At 45.7% G+C, this 12,293-nt stretch overlaps 1 protein-coding gene across 1 annotated transcript in view; it reads left to right on the forward strand.

Moving 5' to 3' along the window:
* The window catches only part of MS4A8 (membrane-spanning 4-domains, subfamily A, member 8), a 14,785-nt gene extending 3,061 nt beyond the window's left edge, over window positions 1–11,724 (forward strand). Inside the window, exons 3-7 of the mRNA XM_011971083.1 lie at window positions 602–724; window positions 4,175–4,234; window positions 5,896–6,027; window positions 10,939–11,052; window positions 11,226–11,724. Coding sequence (XP_011826473.1) covers window positions 602–724; window positions 4,175–4,234; window positions 5,896–6,027; window positions 10,939–11,052; window positions 11,226–11,330 — 534 coding nt within the window. The 3' untranslated portion in view covers window positions 11,331–11,724. The remainder of the gene's footprint in view (window positions 1–601; window positions 725–4,174; window positions 4,235–5,895; window positions 6,028–10,938; window positions 11,053–11,225) is intronic.
* Window positions 11,725–12,293: the final 569 nt, after the last annotated feature.

The raw sequence follows: 12,293 nt of genomic DNA on the forward strand, positions 1-12,293 counted from the left end.
CATCCTGGCTAATTACATCTGCAACAACCGTATTTCAAATAGAGTCACATTCTGAGGCACTGAGCGTTAGAATTTCAACATATGGATTTGGAAGAGGGTTGGGAGAGGGGAGCATAATTCAACACATAACAATATCCTAAAGAAATAAGAGATGAAGGCAAATTTTTACATACAAGAATGTTTATCGCAATGTTACATATAATAGAAAAAAGTAAAAATAATCTTACCTGTCCAATAACTCTGTCTCAACTACTCCCCAGACCATCCATAATGGGATCTGAGCAGCCCCAAAAAAGCATATGTTCCAAGAATACCATGAGGACACATTCATGATGAAATATTAAGTTAATAAAATTCAGGGCCATGTTGTGCTATCAAGGTATATATTTGAAAAGAATAATGGGAGAATACACCAAAATGTAAACAGTTGTTTTCTCCAGGCGGCGGGGAGATTATACGTAGTTTTTATTTCATTTTTGTATTTCCCATATTACTTTTTAGGCCATGAAAATAAAACACATATTAAAATTAAAAGTAGGCTCATAGGGGAGGCAGGACCCAGCCTCAGAAACAAGACTTCAGCTTGTGGCTCTCCTGACAGGCCATCCAGATCATCATCGGCCTGGCTCACATCGGCCTCGGCTCCATCATGGCGACAGTTCTCGTGGGGGACTACCTGTCTATTTCATTCTACGGAGGCTTTCCCTTCTGGGGAGGCTTGTGGGTGAGTAACGCAAGTCCTCCTGCAGATGAGTTCCCAGAAGGTGCCAAGGCACTCAAAGCCACCTTGCCAAGTTGTGCAGCTGTGCCCTGCAGAAGGTTCCCAGTCACCCAAATGTGGGGGATAGGAATCCAGCCAGCCCTGGCCTTGTTCCACAAGTATATGAGTTTGGTAGGGCTGCCCCAACCAAGTGTAGTACCACAGGTTGTGTGGCTTAAACAACAGAAATTTGTTATCTCACAGTTCTGGTAGTTGAAAGTCTGGGATGGAGATGTTAGCAGAGCGGTTTCCCCTGAGGTCTCTCTCCTTGCTTTGCAGATGGTCTTCTCCCTGAGCCTTTCCACAGCCTTCCCTCCATGCCTGTGTCCTAGTCTCCTCTTCCTACAAGGACACCAGTCATATTGGATTAGGGTCCCCCCGATGACCTCATTTAACCTGAATTACAGTTTTAACAACCCTATCTCCAAACACAGTCACATTCTGAAGCACTACAGATTAGGGCTTCAACCTATGAAATTTGGTGGGAGATAGAGGGTGTGGACACAATTCAGCCCATAATATCAAACTACAACCCCGTAAGGTCACTTCCCCTCAAAAGGGATGTATTTTCTTTTTTCTTTTTTTTTTTTTTTTGAGATGGCGTCTCATTCTGTTGCCCAAGCTGGAGTGCAGTGGTGCATTCTCGGCTCACCGCAATCTCCCCTTCCCGGGTTAAGCAATTCTCCTGCCTCAGCCTCCCTGGTAGCTGGGATTACAGGCGTGCACCGCCACGCCTGGCTAATTTGTGTATTTTTAGTAGAGACAAGATTTCACATTAGCCAGGCTGGTCTCAAACTCCTGACCTCAGGTTATCTGCCTGCCTCAGCCTCCCAAAGTGCTGGGATTACAGGTGTGAGCCACCGCACCCGGCCAAAAGGGATGTATTTTCTTAACTCACAAAGAAAACATCCACATGTAAAGAATACACTAGGAATAGCCCCTGGCGTTGTTGAACATAGGCCCACAAGCCTGAGCTCCAGGAGGAAAACACGCAGCAAAAGTGAAGAGTGGCTTCCCAGCTGTAGAACAGCAAGGGTGTGAGTGTTTCAGCAGCAGCATCTCAATCTAGATCTGCAGATGGGCTTTGGGTGCTCCATTTTGGCAAAATACCTAATATGTTAAAGGTGCATTATTTTTCTGGAAGGGTCCATAGCTTTCGTCAGATTATCAGAGTGATCTGTGACTCCATAAAATGTTAAGAACTACAGTCCTTCCACGTCAGTTTATTACCTTTATGGTTCCTTTGCAGTGTCGCCCTGCCCACACACATACATACACACACACACACACACACACACACACACATACTCCTTCTTCCCTCTCCACCTTCCTTTCTCCTTTCTCTCCCTTCTGTTACAGTCTTTCTCCTGACTCACACACCTACCTATGACACTAATGCAACTTTCCTCATAAATGGCACAACTCCAGAGCAATCTAGGTGCCAGTCCAAGTCACTCTACCTCGTAAGAGTTAAATAAAATAGCCTAGAGTTATCACCATCCCCCACAGCCACACAAGGTCTGCAAATGAACAGGGCTCCTCTAGCGAGGCTCTGCACACACCCAAACTCAGAACTCAAGCCCCTTTTCCTTCCCATAACCACTCACAAGATACCTGTTCCTGTATCTCCGACCTTCGTGGAATGCGGGGCTGTGAACAGGGCTAGCATCACGGCCACCCAGGCCTACCATTGAGCACACAATGCCTGCCACTGAGCACTGGATTCCAGCAAGTGCCGGTGAGCAGCAGGCAGTTGTCCTGGCATCTCAAATGCCTCACTGACCACGCCCCCTCCCACCAGGCTGCTGAGTCCCTTCAGCCCTCATGACTTTCCTCCTTTGGCTCTTCTGCAGGGCAGTTGTGCTCTTTGCTGCTTTCTTGATCCCAGGACTGTCTTTCTATTTCCCAAAGATCAATATCCTCTTCTGAAACAGAGGCCCATCTCCTCTGGCACCTCAGAAGGACTGAGAGGGACATGGAAAGTCCAGCCCTTCCTCCCCATCAAATCTCTACAAACAGAAGGGTGTGAACCTGAGATTTGTTTTGCCACTCATAGGAGAATATGGCCTTGGCCTTGGAAGGCAGAAGCTGCTGGAATAAATTTTCATTGTAAATAACTATTTCCACTCTGTGGCACATGCACCTGCCCTGGGTGGGAGGGAATATGGGTTGAGGGTTAGGAACATGGAGTCTGAAATCAAGCTGCCTGGATTTGTTTCTCAAATGCATGTGCCATAGAGTGGAAACAGTTATTCACAACGAAAACTCTGCTGGATGATGTTGTGTGAGTTGCTTACAATCTCCAAGCCTTAGTCTCCTCGTTGATAAAATGGCAAGAGTTTTATCAACTGCTTGATGGGCCACCATGTGGTTAAATGAGGCGAGGTTAAATAAGCACTTCGTGTGTTGGGAGGAGGGCGGTGATGGGTTGCTAGTCAGTACGCGGCTTCTTTTGGGAGTGATGCAAATGTTCTAACTTAGATTGTAGTGATGATTGCAAAACTCTGTAAATATACTAAAAATAATTGCATTATATACTTTAAATGGGTGAGTTATGTGATATATGAATTATATGTCAATGAAGCCTTTTTGTAAAAAACATTTTCTATAGTGCCTCACAAATGCTAGCTCCTATTAAATTATAGCTCACGCCCTCTCATACCACTGTTGCTAACCCATTGGGCCAATGATGACAGGCAATCTCATCAGCCACAGTGCAGAATACCAGTGTTGGATGAAATGCACACAGTCGACATCATCATCCTGTATTTGACGTTCAGCATCGTAGGAACACAACGTTTATCTGAGTAACTAAAAGTTATTTGTACAGATATGCAGACAGGCAAGGATTGATTTCAGGCTTCTCTCTAAAAGCATCAGAGAAGACGCTGGTAACCCCTTCCTTCTTCCCTCCAGAGACACCAAACCTAACTGAATCGTGATATAAATCTTGATATAAAGATATGAATCTTGATATAAAACAATAGGGTGTACATGTGGGAAAATAAAATACAGGGAAATAATCCAACATTTATTGAGCATCTACTATATGCAAAGATATGCTAAATGCCAGATATAGGGCATAAGTTATCTCATGACAATGACTCTTGGGAAGAGCTAGAAATTTTTCTATTTTGCAGATGAGGAAATAAAGATTTAGAGAACTTAATAACTTACCTAAGGTCAAGAGTTTCTAGCTAGAATTTAAAACCAGGTTTGCTGGGTCCTAGAATATGTATTTACCCCACCCCAGGGCCCTTTCACGCAGTACAGAACAGCTCATTTTTTCTGTTCCCCATGTTGAGCTGATGGTTCCAGCAAAGGTACCCACTGTGTGTGACCAGAATCACAGAAGCCTGGGGAAGGGCACCCTAGCCCCTGACCTCTTTCTAAACCCACTCTGTTCTGCACCAGTTTATCATTTCAGGATCCCTCTCTGTGGCAGCAGAAAATCAGCCATATTCTTACTGCCTGGTAAGTTACACTCTGAGACCAGCTCTTCCAACTGGAGACTTACAGAATGGTGTCACAAGGGGGAAAATAAGGTCACATACGATTCCTCCCGCAGCCTTGCACCTACTATAACAAGGTGCTCACATACATTCCTGCTCATACAGACTGGCCACAGGAGCCTGGCCCTGGAGTCACATGTGGAAAAGTCCCAAGAGGATGCAGAAGTGAGAAGGTGCAACACAGTCACCTTAGCTAAGGCATCAGAGTATGGAGAGCGAGAAAAAGAGAGAGATAACAGCTTTCCTAAGAAACCCTGCCATGGAGAGGCACAGAGCTCCCAGGGTCCCGGGGCTGCCCTCTAGCAGAGCAAGGAGCCAAGAGTACCTCCAGTACACAGAGCAGGGCTCCGGGGATCTGAAGGAGGCTCAGTCACTTGCTTCCCTAAGGAATCCAGCCGACAGAGCTCTGATAATCAACACAGACAGAGCTTTGTGCTCCCCTAGCAACAGACCAAGAAAGTACCTTCATTTGTCTCACAAGCAGGGTGAGGGTACCCTTTACAAAGGGTAAAGGGACTCAAGGTGACCAGGTCCCTACAACCAGATGAGATCTATTTCAAAGTCTTCAAAAGAAAGCTCAAAATATCAAAGCATATCTTTCTGCACATGACCGAGAATCGTGGAGTATCTGAGCCTATCACAGCCCGAGACACTTGAGCTGAGGCTCTATTTATCCTATGGGACAAATAGGTCAGGTGTTTCCCAGAAACTATTAGTTTTTCTTTTTTCTTTTCTTTTTTTTTTTTTTTTTTTGTGAGACAGAGTCTTGCTCTGTCCCCCAAGCTGGAGTGCAGTGGTTTAATCTCTACTCACTGCAGACGTCGCCTCCTGAGTTCAAGCTATTCTCCTGCCTCAGCCTCCTGAGTATCTGGGACTACAGGTGCACACCACCATGCCCAGCTAATTATTGTATTTTTTGGTATTTTGGTAGAGATGGAGTTTCGCCATTTTGGCCAGGCTGGTCTTAAACTCCTGACCTCAGGTGATCCGCCTGCCTCCGCCTCCCAAAGTGCCGGGATTACAGGTGTGAGCCACCACGTCCAGCCCCAAAGATTATTCTTGAGAACATTTCTCCCGTGCTATGCTCAATGAAGATAGTTAGATGAACTTGGGAAAATCTCCATGTATTGTCCCCTCTCTGAAAGATCTAAATGATCTAAAATCCTCATTAAAGGCTCTGAGATCTAAAAGATCTGAAAGATCTAAAATCCTCATTAAAGGCTCTGAGATCTAAAATCCTCATTAAAGGCCCTGCCATGATGATCTGTTTACCTTTGCTCAACCCAACTATTTTCAAAGCTAACTTACCCCCAAAACCTTTCTTGCACAGAACACCTCTTTACGTGCAGTGGAAAATAGGGTACCTGGGATTTGCATTAAGAAACATTTTTTGATGAAAAGAGTTATAGAGATGGATGGTGGCAATGGTTTCAGAGCAGTGCCGACGTATTTAATGCTACTGAACTGTAACACTTGAAAATGATTAGGATGTTAAATTTTACATTGCATATATTTTAACACAATTTTAGAAATTGGGGGGAAAGAGAAACACTTGTTGGGTCTCGGTTCATCTCAGCTATAACGGTTTTTCTCTCCCACCCTGACCCTCTGTGTCTTCTTCAGCTGTCTGGCAGTTTGGGCTTGAACATCGTCAGTGCAATCTGCTCCGCGGTTGGAGTCATACTCTTCATCACAGATCTAAGTATTCCTCACCCATATGCCTACCCCAACTATTATTCTTACGCCTGGGGTGTGGTGAGTATCCCTCTCAACCAAAGATCCTCTAAGTTCTGAATTAGCTCCATTGAGAAAACTCCCAGAAAGGACCTGACAACCAAGCTTCCTCATTGAACATGGTAGGAAAAGGAGGTGCTTTCAGAATAGGAACAAAGTTTAAAGTCCTTGACCCATAGCTTTAAGCACATGACCTTTCTCAGTTTGGGTTTCTGCCTTTGTAAAACAATACTTACCTTGTGGCAGTGTTGAGAGAATGAAATGCAATTTTACAAAGAATACATATGTACCCACCAACCAGCACCTCTCCTCACATTCTCTGCCTTCTTGCCCATTACTATAAGCAAGAGGTTAGCAAACTTATTCTCTAAAGGGCCAGTAGTAAGCATTTAAGGTTCTGCAGGCCTACAGTCTCTGGCATGCAGCTATACCTGCCTAAAGCAGCCACAGAAAACACTAAACAAATGAACATGGCTGTGTTCTGAGAAAACTTTACTTACAAAACAGGCAGCAGGCAGGATTTGACCCATGGATCATAATTCACCAACCTCTACTACACACTAGCACTGTCCAATAGAAATATGCAAGCCACATATGTTATTTTAATTTTCTAGTTGCCACATTTAAAAGAGAGAGAGTGAAAGCAATGGGTGAAACTGATTTTAATAATCTGTTTTATTTAACCCCATATATCCAAAATATTGTCATTTCAACGTGTAATCAGTATAAAAACTTGGTTCGCTATTTTGCATTTGGGGAACTAAATCTTTGAAATCCAGTGTATATTTTGCACTTATGGCACATCTCGATTTGGGACCCGCTGCATCTCAAGTGTTTAAAAGCCAGATGGGAATTGTGGCTGCTGAATTGAACAGGGCAGCTACAGATGAGCTACCTGTGTCCCATGTAAATACAATCCTCCATCTGCACAACTGAGTCCATCATCTCCTACCTGCTGAAGTTCTCCTCCCCTCTCCCTCACCCCGTCTCTCCTCTACATCATCAGTCTTTCCCCCTTTACTGGGGCTTTTGCATCAGCATTAAGCATGCTTTTGTTTCTTAAAAAACAAACCAACCAACCTCCTCTTCGTTCTACTTCCCTTACCCGCTACCACCATATCTCTCTGACCCTCTTGGCAGACAAATTCTTAAAAGAATTGTCTACACTTAGTGACGCCAATCCTCTTCTCTCATATTCTCTCCGAACCTGCTCCAATTAGACTTTCAGCCTCGCTTCCCCCAAACACCTGCTCTTCTCCAAATCCCCACTGGGGTGATTGATCCTTCTTCTCCGAGGGACTTTGCTTGACTTCCAGCCTCCACCTTCACTGGTTGCCCTCTTCTCTGTCTCCTCTGCTAGTTCTTTTTCCCAATCTCTTAGGCTCAATAATTGGTTCTCTGGTTTTCTCTCTCTATTCATTTGTCTATCTCATTTAGTCTGGCAACTTGCAACACCTTGTCTATGATAATTCTTCCAGAATACGTGGCTCCAGCCAAATCTTCTCCCCTACACAGCACTATAGCATGTCCAATAGTCAACTCAACAGCTCAAAGTTCATACGTCCAAGTCTGATCTCCAGATTTCACTTCCCAAACCTTCTCTACTCAGTTTTCCTGATTCCAGTTGATGGTAACTCCATCCTTCCAGTTGCTCAGGACAAAACCTTGGAGTCATCATTGACCCTCTCTTTCTGTTACACCTCACAGCCAATCCCTCAGGCAATCCTGTTGGTTCTACTTTCAAAATGCATTCAGAATCCCGCCATTTTCCCCCAGCCCCTCTACTCCCACGCTGGCCCGAGCCACCACATCTCTCATCTAGTCATGGAAACAGCCTCCTGACTGCTCCCCTTCTCCCACTCTGGCCTCACTGCCGCTGTTGATAGCATGGTCACCAGAGGGATCCTTTGGAGACATAAGATCACATCACTTCTCTGCTGGCATCTTACTCAGAAAAAAAGTCAATGTCCTTCCAGCAGCCTAAGATGCTGGCCCTCTGGTGCCCCCAAACCCAGGCTCTGCTGCCATCCTCTGGCTCTGCTGCTGAACCATGGGAACCTCCTTGATGTTTTCTCCAACACTCCAGGCATGTTTCCACCTTCAGGCCTGGAATGTTCCCTTTGACTGGGGCGCTCTTCCCTCAGATGTTCCCACAGCTTCCTCCGTCCCTTCCTCACCTCCTTCAGATCACTACTCTGCAACCACCTTCCCAATGAGGCCCACCTGAAGAACCCAACACCCACACTCTCCCAGTAACCCACTTCCCTTCCCCTCATCTATCTTTCCGGTAGTCTATACATCTAATACCCTCTGCAACTGACTTATTTACTACATTTCATGCTTACTGCCTGTCCCTAGAATGAGCTTCTTAAGGACAGGGATGTTTTCTGTTTCACTCACTGTCATACCTCAAATACCTAGAACTGTGCCTGGCACACGGTTGACACTCCATAAGCATTTATCAAGGAATAAATGAATGTGCCAGCTGTGATGCGTACTCAGTAAACATCAACAGCCATTAACTGTTGTTTATATTCGATCGGATCTTTTTATGTGCAGGAGACGTAAAGACTTATCTTTCCAAGATTCTTAGGCAAAGCCCCTCCCTAGAGACCCTATGGACCAAGTCCATGTCATTTATCAAAAGTACCTTGAGTTTCTCCCCTCCCAGAAACATTTTATGACTCCCAGATACTGTAGGATTAAAGTCCAAATTCCTCAGCCAGGTATTTGCCCTCTCTGGGGGGTCTGGCTCTATCTCACTGTGCCCTACAGTTCACCTCCTTTCGACTCTCTCACTCACCCTGAACCCCAGCTACTCCCGTCCACTGGGAGAGGCAGCCACACCAAGTATGTGGGAATTTTCCTGCTGGGAAAGAACCAATCAGGGAGGCATGGACTGCCCAATACAAGAAATTAAGAAGCAAATGCTGGTGGAGGAACTAAGGGAAAGGAAGATGGGAGAAGAGTTTAGGAAAAGACTAACTCCAAGCAGCATAGCTAGTTGCCCTGGATTAGAGGGAGCAGCAATTTTTGATTCAGAAAACTTGGCTTTTAATCTTTGTTCTGCCAATGATTGATCTTGGAATGAGAACTCACTCCATGCCCACCACCCATTCCAACTTCAAGCCTCAATCATCCCATCTGAATGTGGAGGGTCGGGCTGCATCCGAGCTTTACAAATAATGGCCCAAGGAATGGAGAGGCTCCAGGGTTTCAACAGCAGGAATTATTTTTCATCAAATAACAAATATCTCAGATGCTTGAGGGACCCCTTTTCCATGAAAGATTTTATGTGTAAAAAAATTTTATTTAAAAAAAATTGAAGAGGACCAGCATATTTTGCCCGGGCCATTCTACTCTAAGTCTCTGTGATCCGTTGACTTGGACATCATTATCCTGCCCTCCCCTTTTCTTGGGACAACTGCCTCTACCCTCACCCTCTCTAAATCCCTTCATGAGAATGAACCTCTCCTCAGTGCCCTGAGATATCTTTTTGCTGTTCTGTAGCTCTTACCCCATCTGATGTGAATTATAATTATCATCTGCATCTGTTTTCCTACTAGCTTGTGCCTCCCAGGATGCATTTCTTAGCAGCTTCTACCAAACCACTTGCTAAATAGAGAGGAAGGAGAAGAAAAGGGGCTAAGGAGAGGCCTCTCCAAAAGAGAGAATTCTCCAAGCATCTGGCTGTCACCAATACTGTTTTTAAAAAATCATAATTGAGATAATTGAGGCTGGGCGTGGTGGCTCACACCTGTAATCCCAGCACTTTGGGAGACCGAGGCAGGTGGATCACTTGAGCTCAGGAGTTCAAGACCAGCCTGGGCAACGTGGCGAAACCCCATCTATACAAAATATACAAAAATTAGCCAGACATGGTAGCGTCTGCCTGTAATCCCAGCTACTCGGGAGGCTGAGGCACGAGAATCACTTGAACCCAGGAGGCGGAGCTCACAATGCTGAGCTCATGCCACTGCTCTCCAACCTGAGTGGTAGAGCGACACTCTGTCTCAAAAAAATTAAAAAATCATAATTAAGAGGCATTTCTTTGGTACCTACTGCATGCCATCCACCTTCACTATGAAATATTCTCATGACACATAATTGAAACCCAAATGGCAATGGGAGTCATTCCTGGACCTTTTAGATTGAAACTCTCTTCCTAGACACTCTGGAAGGCCCCATTCTCCTGGGTATTCTTGGGTAACAGCAAGTGAGGTTTTTTTTCTCCTGGTTACCTCCTGCTATGGTTAAATTACCTCAGTTTGGGGATCCTTTCACTGACTCTCCTTCCCAAGCCAGAGAAACAGCCCCAATTCCTCCCCTCCACAAAACAGCACTGTCACAGTCAAGAAAGTCTTTTCAGATGCTGACTTTTTCCCAAAGGTTCAGAGGGATGGTGGAGGTTTACATCAGAGCCCAGCAAACCACCGATTACTGAAGATTAGACATCCTTGCTTTGAGAAGTCTTCATTTTTCACAGGAAAAATTCATTTTCCTGTGGCCTCCCCCTTCCCACTACGGTGTTCAGCTCCTTTTTCCTCTAACCATCTCCTTGTTCTCTCTGTGGCTTGTCCATACCCTCCAATTCCTATCCACAGCCTCCCCAGAGCAGTGTCACTGCTCCCCTGTCTGACTCCAGAGCACGCCCTCAGGTCTCCACACCCGAAGCAACCTCTCAAGGGGCTTCCCTAAACATGGTCATCCCTTTTCTCAGAGGAATACTACCAAGTAAATGTTGCAATAACAATTCTTTTACCCCCACACTTGGTCCTTACAAAAACCCGGTGGGAAATTTCCCCCCGTGAGGCTGAGAGAGGATAGGGGACTTCCACAAAGCCATAGAGAGTCCATGGCAGGGCCCCAGTGAGAGGTCAGTTCGGACTCCCAGTCCAGTGCTCCTGTCCTCCCCATCTGCTCTGCCTCCAGAACCCTGGATTGGCGATTTCTGGCGTGCTGCTGGTCTTCTGCCTCCTGGAGTTTGGCATTGCATGCACATCTTCCCACTTTGGCTGCCAGTTGGTCTGCTGTCAATCAAGCAATGTGAGTCCCAGGGCTCCTCAGTGGGTGGAACGATGCCCCCAAAAAGGTGGAGACAAGGGAGCGCTTTGTGCTTTCCACTGCCTGCTCAGGAACAGGAGTAGTTCCTCGGTGCCCGAGGCCTTTGGCACATGCCCATCCTTCTTAGCATGCCCCCGTGTGCCTGTGTTTTCCAGGTGAGTGTCATGTATCCAAACATCTATGCAGCAAACCCAGTGGTCATCCCAGAACCAGCGACCTCACCACCAAGTTATTCCAGTGAGTTCCAAGCAAACAAGTAAAGCTACAGATTCTGGAAGCATCTTTCACTGGGACCAAAAGAAGTCCTCCTCCGTTTCGGGGCTTCCATAACCCAGGTCATTCCTGTTCTGACAGCTGAGGAAATGTCTCTCCCACTGTTCGTACTCTCACCTTCATTCTTCAATCAGTCTAGTAAATCATGCTGTTTCTCTATCAAGAAGAAGACAGAGATTTTAAATGGATGTTAACGAAGAGGGCCTCCCTAGGGCGCATGCACCTGCACGTATGCGGGCATCCAGCCTGGGGCCTTGGCACACACACACTCGTGTGCTCTGCTGCATGTGAGCTTGCGGGTTAGAGGAACAAATATCTAGACATTTAATCTTCACTCTTTCAGTTGTGCATTCATTTAATAAATAGATACTGAGCATTCAATGTGTTCAAGGCTCTCTTCATGGCAGGAGGGGGCTGGACATTGACATGACACAGTCTTGGACCTCAAGGCACTTCTGACCTCAGGAGAGAGGACACCAGGACATCCGGGGAGCAATTTTCACTCACAAAGGGCAACATGGGGGAGAGGCAGAAGGAGTACAGAGTGAAGTATGATTTATTCTGGCTGCGATGCAGAAAGGAAGGAATGAGGAGAGCAGAGGACAGGTCTGGTTGGGGGAGCAACATCTGAATGCAGCACTAAAGGACAGTGAGGATTTTCAGTGTAATAAGGGACCACATGGTTTGGGAGGCCTTTGGAGAGAATGATCCGTCCTTTTAGATTCTGTTACCAATGATGCAACCAAATTCACAAATGTGCAAGAATGTAGAAGGAATCTTCCAGAGACATAAGGCCAGGACATCATTATCCATAAAAGGACTAATTCCAAAGAGAAATGGCTGTGTCATTATGGTTACCACTTCTGCATTTACAGTGGCAACAGCATCTAAAAGGACTAATCCTTTCAGCAGATGACTCACTCTCTCCAAAGGTCTCCCAAACAGCATGG

Source organism: Mandrillus leucophaeus, unplaced genomic scaffold, assembly GCF_000951045.1.
Source record: "Mandrillus leucophaeus isolate KB7577 unplaced genomic scaffold, Mleu.le_1.0 Scaffold986, whole genome shotgun sequence".
Lineage (NCBI taxonomy): Eukaryota > Metazoa > Chordata > Mammalia > Primates > Cercopithecidae > Mandrillus > Mandrillus leucophaeus.